General features: G+C 59.5%; 1 protein-coding gene across 7 annotated transcripts; it reads left to right on the top strand.

Annotated features, from left to right (window-relative positions):
• Window positions 1-1,299: 1,299 nt before the first annotated feature.
• On the top strand, window positions 1,300-13,423 carry SEMA3B (semaphorin 3B). 7 transcript variants are annotated; one of them, XM_007984300.3, is made up of 19 exons: window positions 1,300-1,655; window positions 3,580-3,601; window positions 5,444-5,632; window positions 6,409-6,566; window positions 6,720-6,782; window positions 7,176-7,295; window positions 7,374-7,467; window positions 7,658-7,777; window positions 9,570-9,715; window positions 9,807-9,918; window positions 10,031-10,100; window positions 10,184-10,328; window positions 10,633-10,852; window positions 11,113-11,204; window positions 11,284-11,325; window positions 11,574-11,731; window positions 11,835-11,890; window positions 11,979-12,118; window positions 12,563-13,423. In XM_007984300.3, exons 3-19 carry the CDS (start codon window positions 5,524-5,526, stop codon window positions 12,965-12,967), a joined length of 2,250 nt encoding a protein of 749 aa, XP_007982491.1. In that variant the 5' UTR covers window positions 1,300-1,655; window positions 3,580-3,601; window positions 5,444-5,523; the 3' UTR covers window positions 12,968-13,423. The 7 variants fall into 7 exon arrangements, with proteins under 7 accessions (XP_007982491.1, XP_007982489.1, XP_007982492.1 ...); XM_007984298.3 differs by lacking the exon at window positions 3,580-3,601; XM_007984301.3 differs by lacking the exon at window positions 3,580-3,601 and having other exon boundaries at window positions 1,301-1,655; window positions 10,187-10,328.
• Window positions 13,424-14,335: the final 912 nt, after the last annotated feature.

The following is a 14,335-nucleotide window of genomic DNA, read 5'->3' as shown; positions in this document are numbered from 1 at the left end:
TACCAAACTTCAGCAAGCTCTCCGAGTCAGGGGTCAGGGACACGGTCCTGCAAGAGGGGAGGCATAGGGAGAGAGGTGGCAGAATGACCCCAGGGATACAACCTGGGGGAGGGTAAAGGGGTCAGTGCTTGTCCTAAGACAGACAAAAGGTAGGGGCTCTCAGGAGAGTAGGCTCGGTAGTGCCAGGGGTGGGTTGGGGCCTTGGAAAGTGAGAAGACTGAGGAGTCTTCACCCAGGGGAGGGAGGGAGCTTCGAGTAGAACCCTGGGCACAGGGGTCAGAGGGTTTAGGAAGTAATTGTACTGCGGTGGCCGGGAGTGGCGACTCATGCCTCTAAACCCAGCACTTTGGGAGGCCAAGGCAGGAGGATTGCTTGAGCCCAGGAGTTCAAGACCAGCCTGGGCAACATGACAAAACCTCATCTCTACCAAAAAAAAAATAACAATAATACAAAAAAATTAGCCAGGCATGGTGGCACATGCCTGTAGTCCCAGCTACTTGGGAGGCTGAGATGGAAGGTTGAGGTTGCTGTGAGCCATGATCCTACCACTGCACTTCAGCCTGGGTGGCAAAGCAAGATCCTGTCTCAAAAAAAAAAAGAAGTACTGGGGTGAGGGGCACAACAAAAGGGGAAAAGAGCTGAGCCTAAGAAGGGGCCTTGTTCAGCTGGGATGGAAGAGGCAGCAGTGGAGGATTTCTCTGAGGCCTTCATAGGCCTGGGTGCCCAAGATGCCCAGAGCTAAGGGGGCAGCAAGAGTGCATACCTGTGGTACCCCCACTGTGTGCCAGACCTGCCTGGGCGCTGTCTGCAGCTGCAGAGAAGATGAGAGGTGCAGACTCCAGCTAGGGAGTCAACCCCGCCTCCTGCTGGACTAACAAGAGGGTTGATCCCTGGGGCTGACTCCAGACTCCCCAGCCCTCCCCAGAGCATTCACAGCCCCCTACCCGGCACTCCTGGGAGGCTCTCCCCTAGCCAGTTAGGAGAATGCAGTATTTATGTGAATGTCTGTTCATGAGTGCAGTGTGCCCTCAGAGTCCACTTTCCAGCATTCCTGGCACAGCCCCCTCCACCCTGCCGGGCTTGGGAGGAGGGAGGGAGAGGGAGGCCCCGCCCCCAGCCCCCTCTCCTTTCACCCCTCCCTGCTGGGCAATGAGGAAAACAGGAGTGAGGGAAGAGCTGTGATGTGGCTGGTGGGGGGGGCTCCTGCATCCCAGAGGGGCTGACCTCAGCCTGGGAGGAATGTGCAGGGGGGGAGGGCAGGGGTGGAGCGTGTGGGGGTAGGGCCACAGCCAAAGGCCCAGGGTTCTTGGTAGCCCCTCCCTCAGCACCTCCATCTCAGTTCTGACAGGGCCCTCAGAAGGGAAGGGGAACAGGAAAGGAGGGGAGGAGCTTATCTTTCAAAAAAGGTGGGCCAGGGTCCCCTGGGAATGTGGAGACCAGGCTGGGGTGAGGACATGCCTGCAGATGCTTCCCCAGAAGATGCCCCTGGGGTGGGGCCTTAGAGTGTCTGGGTAGTTAGGCCTCAGGTGATGATCCTATGGCCGCCCACGCCTGTCCCTACTGTGCCTAAGTCCTCTGGGCAGCATGACCTGGTTTCTACGTGGCCAGAACAAGGAAGAGTTCATTGGAGCCACCAGCCCTGATGACTAAAGCAGGTATGAGTGGGGCGCCCAAGATCCCATCCAGCCCAGGCTGCACTGGGAGGGTTGCCACAGCCTTCCTCAGATGGGTATCCCACACCAACCACACCACCCGGAGTCCAGGCATGGGCAAAGCGGCAGGCCCAGCTGGTGGCCAGGGGTGGGGAGGCAGGTGCTGAGATTTGGCACAACAATCCAGGTTTTTCCAGAAGGAAAAGCCAAGGCTGTGGCAGGCCATGCCACTGACAGGCAGCCCCAGAGCAAGAACCCAGACAGGCCTCTGTCGATGGAAGCTCTCTCAAAAGAGAGAGGCCCAGGGAAGGAGTACAGGCAGGAAAAGGGACCCCAGCTGCCTCCCCCGGTTTGCCCCATTCTGTTGAGATTCAGGCCCAGGCTGCCTGATTGTAGAATCCTCCAGGAGCTCCAGCCCCAGTGTGATCCACAGGCAGTGACCCTGCTCCTGGAATGCTGGCCTCCATGGGGGCCCCTACCCATGGCCTGGCACACTGGACCTGGGGCTGAGGAACCGAAAGGGGACCATGTGGAATCAGGGACAACTTGGCCTCCCATATCTGAGGACCTCCATTCCTACTCAAGGGAGGGTACACATCTAGAGGACAGAGGACAGGGCACAGCACTCAGTGGGGACAGAGGCAGCCCAGTCCTTTTGGCTGGGGGTTGAATCTCAGGCTATTGGAAAGATAATGGTGGGGGGTGGTCCTGGTCCCGTTTCCCAGAGTGAACGCAGCGCTAGTGGAGGAAAGTGCAGGGTGATGAAATGGAGACCAGGCCCCTGGGCCTGGAAAACATGGCAGTTAGCGCCTATGGGTGCAAGGTGGGAGTGGATGGGGGCCTCTGAGGTACTTGCTGATCCTGGCTGCTTGGGTAGAAAGCTGTAAACAGCCAAAGAATGTTGTTTGCTTGCATGGGGCCAGGAGAGCCTGCCCAGGTCCAAGGCTACAGGCACCTACTCCCGGAGTGGGAAAAGGCCACATCCAGGAAGCCCACGAGCCCAGGCAGGGATCTGTCCTTCCACTTGCCCTCCTGAAGGGCCCTGCAGCTCCCATTGGCCCCTGTTATTCACCTGCCAGCTGGCCAGGCCAGGCCAGGTACACCAGGTCCTCAGGCTCAGGAAGGAGAGCATGGCCCCACTTCCACTTCCAGGGGACCTGCTCCCACCTCTGTCCCTGCTTGGCTGGAGGCCTCCAGGGCTGGGCAACAAAGCTGCAACACTTAGAATGCCCACACTGCCCCATCAGCCCTGGGAGGTGGTAGGAAAATGCCTTTTTCAGGGATGGAAGGATCAAAGCCCATTCTCAAGCCCTGGTATATTCACTCAGGTGGACTTGAGGGCTCCACTCTGCCACTGTCAACATACGGTCCCTCCAGAGAAGCACCCCTCATGCTACAAATGGGGCATGTTCACCAGACTAAGCTTCAGGACAAGACCCCAAGTCATTCCCAACTTTGGCTCCGAGGTACAGGAGCTCCATCCTGTCTGTAAAACTCCCTCAGGTTTCGGCTCTGGGTTTGGTGGGGGTTGTTCCACCTCCAACCTAGAAAGAGAGGTCAGAGGAAGGGAGGTCATAGGCCGCCCCCCAACCTCTTAGCAGAGATGCAGAGCTACCTGTCCAGGATGGGGGACTCCAGATGGGCTCCGCCCTGTGGTGCAGAAGTGAGATTTGCTGCTCCTCCTGCATCTGCCCGTCTCCTGCCCTCCTCTCCCTCCCCGATCTGGCTGTTGTGGAAGAAGCCACTGCTGGTCAGGTCGCTGAAGTACTAAGTGGCCCAAGTGGTGAGGAAGGACCGGGACTGGGTCCCGAGGGCCCATCCGACCTCCAGTTGAGAGCCCCTCCCCTGACCTCTGGCTGCCTGCCCACCCCAGCCGGTCCCTGGGAACTGAGGTGGCAGCTGAGCTCCCCATTATCTCTCCCCACAGCTCCCCACCTGTGGAGGGACAGGTGAGATATTGGAGTCCCCGGGTGGTGCCCCCACCCAGTGATTCCCTTTGCCTGCTGAGCCCCTGGAGCTGGGGTTTCTTCCTCCCTTGCCTTGGCTGGCCACCTGGCTTCTGGGACCACCACCTGGGGCACACTACTGCCTTGAGACCCAATAGGGGAGGTGTTGTCCCTACCAGCCCCTCCCTTGTGCCCATTCCACTCCCGCCTGGCCGCCTTCTCCAGCCAGTCCGGCTGCCTGCCCGGTCACCCGATCCGCCCTCTAAACTTAAGCGTGTGGGGCGGTGGCTGGCCTGGTGGGGGCGGGGGCTGCTCCTTAAAGGAGCCGGCAGAGGGTCCCCTGCGGCCCCAGGGTGGGAAGGGGCCAGAGTGGAGAGGTGCCTCTGCGGGAGTCCTCGGTGGAGTGTGAGAAGGCAGCTGGTGGTGGCCTGGAAGACCTCTAGAACCTGAGAAGAGGCAGTGGCAAGTGTCAGCAGGGGGAAGGAGGGAGGTGGGGGTCCTGGCCTGGGACGGGGCCAGGAGCTGGGCAGGAGTGTGGGTGGAGGGGCGTGGAACCTGCCCCAGCAGCCACTCCACTTGCTTAATCCCACCTGGAACCTTGCCCCACTCCCTGGGCTCCTGTGTCCAGCACCTGCCCAGCTGGCCCCTGGGAAGGAGAGTGGGCATGGCAGCCAGGGTCTTTGCCCCAGCTGAGGGCCCAGGGGAGGTGTCTGGCTCCTAGAGTGAAGTGGCTCAAAGACAGGGAAACCTCAAGGGTTGAGAGAAGTGAAGGGAGAGGCTCAGAGAGGCTGTGGAGGCACTGAGAGGGAAGGCCAGCTCAGCGAGGCCAGGAGGCTGGGGCACAAGTGAAGGGCTGCCTCACCTTGCCCCTCTTTGATTCCTCAGGGGTGTGGAGAGACAGCCCTCAAGCTCAGATGCAGAGGCTGCTTCAGCTGGGTTGGGAGCAGTCCCCAAGTCAGAGGCTGAGGCTTCTGCCCAGGTCCTGGGTCTCCTGGGTGGCACTTCTCCCTATGGAGTGATTGATGCTGCAGTTGGATTTGCTCACTTGCATGACCGGAGACACGTCCACCCTTATGGGTGCACACGTTTGCACATGCACAAATGTGCAACACATCTGTGTGCAAAATATGCACATATCGCACATCTGCACTGCATAGATTGCATGGTGCCACATGCATGTGCACACCAACCCATATCCACACATGTGCAATATGCCACTATATATTTGCACATAGACATGTAAACATGTGCATACACACTACACACATGCGCACATCACAAGGGGACACTCGGAAACACATTCACATTCACAGGCACCCACACCTTTGACTCCAGCCTCAAAAGTGTCTCTGTGTTTTTCTGCGGGACTGTGGGGACACTGCCACCTCCAGAGGCCTGACCCGCTCCTGTCACTCTCACTCTTTTGACTGCTTGTTTTGCTCATTGCACTTGGCACCCTCTGCATCCATCCTTGTTGGTGCTCTGTCCTCTCTCACATGGGGACCTTGCCTATGTCTCCCAGTATCCCTCCTCCCAGGCCGAGGCTGGCATGAAGTTGGTGCGCATTGTGAATTAATGTCTGTGAGTGTGTATACAAGAGGGGAGGTTACTGAGAAGGGTGACGTGGTGAGGCGAGCCTGCCAGTGCAGGGTGACCCTGAGGGTGTGCCCAGTGGCGTGGGTGTGTCTGTGATTGTGGCCAGGCGGGGCACCCTCGGAGGGGAGGGTTTGGAAGTGGAATGTGACCCCCCAGCCTCTTTCCCCTAGGGGCTGTAATCTGATCCCTGGGGACTCCCCCTCCCTAGCCTCCCGCCCTCGCCTTCACTGCCGACTCCTTCTCTTCCAGATCCTGGGGCAGAGTCCAGGGCAACTCAAGGCTCCTCCACACACACACCCGCTGAACCCTGAGCGCCCCGAGCTGCTGAGATGGGGCGGGCCGGGGCCGCCGCCATGATCCCGGGCCTGGCCCTGCTCTGGGCAGTGGGGCTGGGGGGTGCCGCCCCAAGCCCCCCACGCCTTCGGCTCTCCTTCCAAGGTAGGTGCACCTGGCAGGCAGGAGGGCCCAGCTTGAGGTGGGCAGGAAAGGGTCCCGGTATGGCCAGGGGGCTCTGTGTTGGCTGTTGCCCCATGTGCGTGCCTGTCACCAGACTCTGGTGGGATTAGTGGGCACTCTCAGGCCACCTCCAGTTAACCCTGTCTGGGCCTTAGCCCCCAGCCTCTGCCCACATTCTCTTCATGCTTTTTCAGGAAGACCCCTCCTGTCCCCATAGGAACAGATCTTGTCTCTGTCCGTTCAGTAACCCCAACAAGGCGATACTCCTTCAGCAGAGCAACAGGGAAGTCAGAGCCCCCTTCTCATGCCTCTGGTACAGGAGGGTGGCCCCTGGGCAGTGGCAGTGAATAGGCAATTCTGCTGAGCTCAGGCTGGTGGTGGAGTGGCAGGAAAGGAACTCTCAGCCTGACTTTTGGGAGTTGGGGGTCTGGCCATCCCTGCATGCTGGTCTCCCCCAGGACTCTGGTGTCCATGAGCCTGGCCTCCCAGTGTGCCCGCCTGGAGATACCACCTGTCTGAGCGTGCCCAAGTTCAACCTGCCTTCCTCTTCCTGGGGGGGTGTACCACCTCCCCTGGCAGCTCCACACGTACACCTGGGTGGGCTTGGGTTTGCGTGTGTAAACTCACACACATGTAAACTCACATGTATACAGGCCAGGTCCTAAGGACAACCTTGGCCCATAGAGTCACCACCAGGCAAGACCTGGGGGAGGCTTCCAGCATGGCTGGCGAGTCCTCAGCAGTGTCCTGCCCTGCAGAGCTCCAGGCCTGGCATGGTCTCCAGACTTTCAGCCTGGAGCGAACCTGCTGCTACGAGGCCTTGCTGGTGGATGAGGAGCGTGGACGCCTGTTTGTGGGCGCCGAGAACCATGTGGCATCCCTCAGCCTGGACAACATCAGCAAGCGGGCCAAGAAGGTGCCAGGGACCCCCAACCCCAGCACTGCCCAGGGAAGGAGCCCTAGGACCCCACTCCAGCCTACCTGGAGAGACTCAGAGGAATGGGCTCCCTGAGGTAGAGAATATCCCAAGTGCCTGATCTGTGTCCCGTCTCCCCCAACCTCCCCATAGCTGGCCTGGCCGGCCCCTGTGGAATGGCGAGAGGAGTGCAACTGGGCAGGGAAGGACATTGGTGTGAGTGCTGGCTGTCTGGGCTGGGAGTGGGGAGGGTCAACCCCTCACCCCAGAGACAGGGCAGGGCTAAAACAGAGGCCTGCCTGTTCTGGCTGGGATGAGGGCAGGGAGGTCGAGGTGGCTGAGGTCTGGGGGTGGTGAGTCAGGGTTGGGGCTCGTGTAATTCTTCTGGGGGGCCTCTGAGTCATGGAGGCTTTGCAGGCCTGTGCTTCCCCAGACGCCCACCCTGGTGAGGCCTGGTCTGGTCAGCAAGGGCCCCCAGTTCCCTGTGGCCCATGTTAGTACTTGCCTGGGTCGATGCCAAAGAGAGAGAGGGGTGAGGATGCCACTGGTGAGCTGGGACCTCTTAAGGCCATGTCCCTGGGGGAAACCTCATACCTCCAAACCTACTAGACTGAGTGCATGAACTTTGTGAAATTGCTGCACGCCTACAACCGCACTCACTTGCTGGCCTGTGGCACGGGAGCCTTCCACCCAACCTGTGCCTTTGTGGAAGTGGGCCACCGGGCAGAGGTAAGGCCGTATCTAGGCAGGGAGGGAGGTCAGGAGGGTAAGAAGGGCCTGGTAGTCACAACTTGCCACACCTCCCAGGAGCCCGTGCTCCGGCTGGACCCAGGAAGGATAGAGGATGGCAAGGGGAAGAGTCCTTATGACCCCAGGCATCGGGCTGCCTCCGTGCTGGTGGGTGAGTCCAAGGGCTAAGGCCCCAACAGAACCCCTTAGAAACTGCCGAACCTCACAAAGTCCCAAGACCCCCAACAGCTCCAGGAATTCCCCCATAGCCTCACTGACTCCCTGAGAGCTCCCAGAGCTCCCCAGGCCTTCCTGCCCCAAGAGTCCTCCGCTTGGCTGAGCAGCCCTTTCTCTGTCTGTAGGGGAGGAGCTATACTCAGGGGTGGCAGCAGACCTCATGGGTCGAGACTTTACCATCTTTCGCAGCCTGGGCCAACGTCCGAGTCTCCGAACAGAGCCACACGACTCCCGCTGGCTCAATGGTGAGAGGCTGGTGGGGTTGGTGGGAGGAGGCCGTCACCCTCCCACAGGGCAGGTGCCAAGCAAGGCCCATAAAGTAAGTGAGCAGTGGGTGTGGCCAGGTCTTACCAAATACCCTCCTTAATCAGGCACTGGTGTCACAGAGACAGATACGACAGGTATGACTGTGACCTCTTTGAGTTCACAGATCACATACATGATAAGATCAAGTCCAATGGCCATGAGGCCAGAGAGAGACAAGAGAGGAAGTGAAAAGGAGACTGGGTGGGTGGAGGGGGTTGGGTAAAGGAAGCTGCTGTGCTGAGGGGAGTATGAGCTAATTCCCAAGCACAAGAGAGCCAGCCAGCAAAATTCAGAGATGAGCATTCCAGGCAGAGGGAGCAACTAGTGCAAAGGCCTGGATGCAGGAACAAGCAAAGGAATAGACTTGCAGAGCTAGTAATGATAAGGGGGTCTGGACTGTCAGGGGCCAGAGTTATTTATTCTAAGAGCCATGGGGGCTGGGCACAATGACTTGTGCCTGTAATCCCAGCACTTTGGGAGGTGAGGCAGACAGATTGCTTGAAGACAGGAGTTTCATACCAGCCTGGGTTACAAAGCAAGACCCTGTCTCTGCAAAAAAGAAAATAAAATTAGCTGGGGGCAGTGGCATGCACACACCTGTAGTCCTGGCTAGTCAGGAGGCTGAGATGGAAGGATCACTTGAGCCCAGGAGTTGGAGGCTGCAGTGAGCATGATGCTGCCACTGCAGAACAGAGCAGACTCTGTCTCTAAATAAAATAAAAATTAAATAAGGGCTAGGGGCTGGTGGGCGCGGTGCCTCACACCTGTAATCCCAGCACTTTGGGAGACTGAGGCAGGCAAATAGCTTGAGGCCAGGAGTTTGAGACTAGCCTGGCCAACATGGTAAAACCCTGTCTCTACTAAAAAATACAAAAATTGGCCAGGTGCAGTGGTGTGCACCTGTAATCCCAGCACTTTGGGAGGCCGAGGCGGGCGGATCACCTGAGGTCAGGAATTTGAGACCAGCCTGGCCAACATGGTGAAACCTTGTCTCTACTAAATATGCAAAAATTAGCCGGGCGTGGTGGTGTGCATCTGTAATCCCAGCTACTCAGGAGGCTGAGGCAAGCGAATGACTCTAACCCAGGAGGCTGAGGCTGCAGTGAGTGGAGACTGCCACTGCACTCCAGCCTGGGCGATAGAGCAAGACTTCGTCTCAAAAAATAAAATAAAATAAAATTAGCCAGGTGTGGTGGTGGGCTGTGTCTGTAATCTCAGCTTCTCAGGAGGCTGAGATTGCAGTGAGCCGAGATGCAGCACTCCAGCCTAGGCGACAGAGCAAGACAGTCTCAAAAAATAATAATAATACAATAAAAAGCAATTGGACCCAGCAGAAGGATTTGAAACAGGAGTGGGGAGTACCTGGTTATGCTAGGGAGGAAGATTCATGAGTGAAGGTGAAACTAGATTACCTAATCTCCCTCCTACCCGAGCCTAAGGTGCTGGGCGACTGTGTGGGGTGAGATCGGAGGCTAGCCAGGCTTCCCGCCTGGGCCCCCAGGTAGCCACGGTCTCTGCTGCCCCCTCGCGGCTGCTTCTTGCCTCGCAGGCCCTGATCCTTTGGATTCGGTCGGCGCAGAGCGCCAACTGAACGTGGTCCCAGAGGTTGGGTGGTCAGACACTGTGATCCGGTGTGCTGTGCCCGCGCAACGGGAAGGGGAAGCAGCGCGTGGGTCTCGTATCAGGAGGCGAGGCCAGGGCCCGCTGACCCATGCCTCCTGCCGCGGTCAGAGCCCAAGTTTGTCAAGGTATTTTGGATCCCGGAGAACGAGAACCCAGACGACGACAAAATCTACTTCTTCTTTCGTGAGACGGCGGTAGAGGCGGCGCCGGTACTGGGACGCCTGTCCGTGTCCCGCGTTGGCCAGATTTGCCGGGTGAGGAGTCCCTGGACCACACCCGGCGACCCTGCCCTTACCCCTTTGCCTGCCCTGATCTCGCCCTCATCCCCTCTGATCGTCCCGGCAGAACGACGTGGGCGGCCAGCGCAGCCTGGTCAACAAGTGGACGACATTTCTGAAGGCGCGGCTGGTGTGCTCAGTGCCGGGCGTCGAGGGCGACACCCACTTCGATCAGCTCCGTGAGTGCGGGAGTGGGTATGGGGTTGGGGAGGGGGGCAGCGGTGCAGACTCCAGGAGCCCCCGCCGCAGCGGGGCTGTGCGCCCTACCCCAGCTAGGCCCGTTCCCCGCAGAGGATGTGTTTCTGTTGTCCTCGCGGGACCACCGGACCCCGCTGCTCTATGCTGTCTTCTCCACGTCCAGGTGAGGGCCGGGAGGTAGGGAGCGCCCGAGCAGGCCGCTGGGTTCCACCGGGCCCCTCACCCCGCCCTGGTCTTCTCCTCCAGCAGCATTTTCCAGGGTTCTGCAGTGTGCGTGTACAGCATGAACGACGTGCGCCGGGCCTTCCTGGGACCCTTTGCACACAAGGAGGGGCCCATGCACCAGTGGGTGTCATACCAGGGTCGCGTCCCCTACCCGCGGCCAGGCATGGTTCGTAGCCCAGGAACTTTTGCTACAACCCACTTCAAAGCCTCAGGGTTTGAGAACTTGGCCTGGGGTCTTCTTGGTGAATGTGCTTTCTTCCTTTGGTTATGGGTGGGAAAACGTTTCCATAAGACAAAGCTTGTTTCCCGCCTCTGACTTCCCAGGGCAAGGCTGCATCTCCTCTCTAATTCTCAGGGCAGGGTTCTGTCCCCATCCCCCTTCATGTTCCCAGAGGCTTGGCATGGAGGGCCGCCTATCAAGCCCCCATCCATCTATATCCCTACTGTACCTCCCTTCCCCCCACCCCCAGTGCCCCAGCAAGACCTTTGGCACCTTCAGTTCCACCAAGGACTTCCCCGACGATGTCATCCAGTTTGCGCGGAACCACCCCCTCATGTACAACTCTGTCCTGCCCATTGGGGGGCGCCCTCTTTTCCTACAAGTTGGAGCCAATTACACCTTCACTCAAATTGCCACTGACCGGGTTGCAGCCGCTGACGGACACTATGACGTCCTCTTCATTGGCACAGGTCAGGGTCCCTCCACAGCGACCCCCAGGATCCCATCCAGGCCCTGTGGGCTGCTGGTGGAAGCTCTCCCTGTTCAGTCCCATCTCCACATCCTTTCTCGGGCTGTGTCTCCACCTTCTGGAAGCTGCCCAACCCACACTCTTCCAGTCCACACTCTTCACAACCCAAATATGCTGAGGGTACAAGCCTCAAAGGCGAGGAGACCCTAGCTCCAGCTGTCCGGGAGCACCAATGGTCATTACCCCTTCTCATTCCTGCAGACGCTGGCACGGTACTGAAGGTGATCTCGGTCCCCAAAGGCAGTAGGCCCAGCGCAGAGGGGCTGCTCTTGGAGGAGCTGCACGTGTTTGAGGTGAGGCCTCGCCCCCAGACGCCCGGGACCCCTCCACACCCCACTAAGCCCTGACCCCGTCGCCCCTCCTCCCTCTCAGGACTCGGCCGCTGTCACCAGCATGCAAATCTCCTCCAAGAGGGTGAGTGACCAGGATGGGGGTGGGGGTGGGATGGACTGAGCTTGTGCCTGGAGTGTCCCAAGCCTCTGGTCCCTCTTGGTAGTTCGCAGTCCCGCGTTTGAGTACAGGCTCTGGCTTTGCCAGACTGTGTGACCTGAGGCGTAAGACCTCAGTGTTCCCATCTGTCGAGTGGGAGAAGGGATCCCTGACCGATGGGTGGCAGGCGTGGGGTCGCCCTCGGTCAGCCCAGAGCCCCTCGTGCCCCCTAGCACCAGCTGTACATAGCCTCGCGGAGCGCGGTGGCCCAGATCGCGTTGCACCGCTGCGCTGCCCACGGCCGCGTCTGCGCCGAATGCTGTCTGGCGCGTGACCCCTACTGCGCCTGGGACGGGGTCGCGTGCACGCGCTTCCAGCCCAGTGTCAAGAGGTGGGCGGGGTCGGGGTTGGGCCGCAGGGAGGGAGGCGAAGGGTCTTTCACTGCCTGGGGCTGAAAGAAGAAGGGCTCATGGAAGATCCGATGTTCCCCACAGGCGGTTCCGGCGGCAAGACGTAAGGAATGGCGACCCCAGCACGCTGTGCTCGGGAGGTGAGTCTCCCAGCTGTCCCTACCCTCAGCCCCAGAAGACGCCCCACCTTCCCTGCCTTGCCTAAATCTGACGTTCTTCTGCCCCAAGACTCGTCTCGTCCCGCGCTGCTGGAACACAGAGTGTTCGGCGTGGAGGGCAGCAGCGCCTTTCTCGAGTGTGAGCCCCGCTCGCTGCAGGCGCGCGTGGAGTGGACTTTCCAGCGCGCAGGGGTAACAACCCATACCCAGGTGAGCCTTACTCCACCCTCCCTGCCAGGCTCCTGTCCCACCCCCTGCATCCAGGAGAGGCCCCGCCCTACCCAACGAAGCCCCCCCCGACCAGACCCACTCCCTGTTGGTCCCTCACCTGCACTCCACAAGCTGCGGGGACCCCATTGCTTCCAACCGGGCTCCTGACCCGTCTCCCCTGAATTCGGGAGAAGACCCGCCCTCCACCTGCCCATTGAGGTCCCTGACCCACCCTGCACGTTCATGTAAACCCCGCCTCGTTCGGATTCTCCCTTGAACACCACCAACTCCCAAACACTCAGCCTTAAAATGTGCGCCCGGGGGCACCCCTTTCCCGCCCCACCTCGGTTCCCAATGACTCTTTGCTTCTTCCGTCGCGTGCTAGGGCCTGGAAGCCCTGTTCCCGGCCCGACACTCCCGCCTCACGCTGTCCCCCGCCCGCAGGTGCTGGCACAGGAGCGCACCGAGCGCACCGCCCGGGGACTATTGCTTCGCAGGCTGCGGCGCCGAGACTCGGGCGTGTACTTGTGCGCTGCAGTCGAGCAGGGCTTTACGCAACCGCTGCGTCGCCTGTCGCTGCACGTGTTGAGTGCTACGCAGGCCGAACGGCTGGCGCGGGCCGAGGAGGCTGCGCCCGCCGCACCGCCGGGCCCCAAACTCTGGTACCGGGACTTTCTGCAGCTGGTGGAGCCGGGCGGCGGTGGCAGCGCGAACTCCCTGCGCATGTGTCGCCCACAGCCTGCGCTGCAGTCACTGCCCCCGGAGTCGCGGAGGAAGGGCCGCAACCGGCGGACCCACGCTCCTGAGCCACGCGCTGAGCGGGGGCCGCGCAGCGTAACGCACTGGTGACCGGACTGTCCCCACGCCGGGAACCAAGCAGACTACAGGCGGGAGAGGAGCCAGACAGACCCTGAAAAGACAGACGGGTTGGGGCCGGGCACATTGGGAGTCCCAGGCCGACGGAGACACCAACCGACAGGCCCTGGCTGAGGGCAGCTGCGTGGGCTTATTTATTAACAGGATAACCCTTGAATGTAGCAGCCCCAGGAAGGGCGGCACAGGCCGGGCGCAGGATTCAGCCAGGAGGGAAGAGACGGGGAAGCTGGGCTCCAGAGCAACGATCAGGGCCGAGGAGGTGCCTGGAGTGCCCACCCTGGGGGACAGACCCCACATCCTTGGGTAGTGAGCAGTGAGCAGAAAACTGAACAGGCTGGGCTGTTGGAGGTGGGGCGAGGCAGGCCGACTGTACTAAAGTAACGCAATAAACGCATTATCAGCCAAAGCTGGAATGGCCCCAGCAGACAACCCCAGTTCTAGGCCTTGCTATGTGGTCTTGGGCACCTTCCTGGCGGTGTCAGGGCCCGAGCTTCTCCTGTCCAAAGTTGCCTGGTGAGGATTAAAGGTGGTTCCGGCCAGGTGCGGTGGCTCACGCCTGTAATCCCAACACTTTGGGAGGCCAAGGCGGGCGGATCACGAGGTCAGAAGATGGAAACCATCCCCGTCTCTACTAAAAATACAAAAAAATTAGCCTGGCGTGGGGGCACGCGCCTGTAATCCTAGCTACTTGGGAGGCTGAGGCAGGAGAATCACTCGAACCCGGGAGATAGAGGTTGCAATGAGTCTAGATGTCGCCCCTGCACTCCAGCCTGGGCGACAGAGCGAGACTCCTCAAAAAAAAAAAAAAAGAAGAAAAAAAAAAAGTGGTTCCACATGACTGAATAGGTTCTGTAGGGCCTTTGGGAATAGTGGCACGCAGGGCACATTGTGCATAATATAACTTCAGGACGAAGTGCTATGAAGAAAATAAAACTGGGCCGGGCACGGTGACTCACTTCTGTAATCCCAGCATTTTGGGAGGCTGAGGCAGTCGGATCACGAGGTCAGGAATTCAAGACCAGCCTGACCAACATGGTGAAACCCCATCTCTACTAAAACTACAAAAATTAGGTGGGTGTGGTGGCACACGCCTTTAATCCCAGCTACTCAGGAGGCTGAGGCAGGAGAATTGCTTGAACTAGGGAGGCAGAGGTTTCAGTGAGCCGAGATCGCACCACTGCACTCCTGCCTGGGCAACAAAGCGAGACTCCATTTCAAAGAAAAGAAAAGAAAACTGGGTGATGTGGAAAAGAATGTATGTGGCCCGGCCCGGTGGCTCATGCCTGTAATCCCAGCACTTTGGGAGGTCGACGCGGGCAGATCATGAGGTCAGGAGATCAA

The sequence above is a fragment of the Chlorocebus sabaeus genome, chromosome 22 (genome assembly GCF_047675955.1).
Source record: "Chlorocebus sabaeus isolate Y175 chromosome 22, mChlSab1.0.hap1, whole genome shotgun sequence".
NCBI classification, from domain to species: Eukaryota; Metazoa; Chordata; class Mammalia; order Primates; family Cercopithecidae; genus Chlorocebus; species Chlorocebus sabaeus.
Note: the sequence above shows the minus strand (reverse complement) of the source record. Positions and strands in the feature narration are given on the sequence as shown.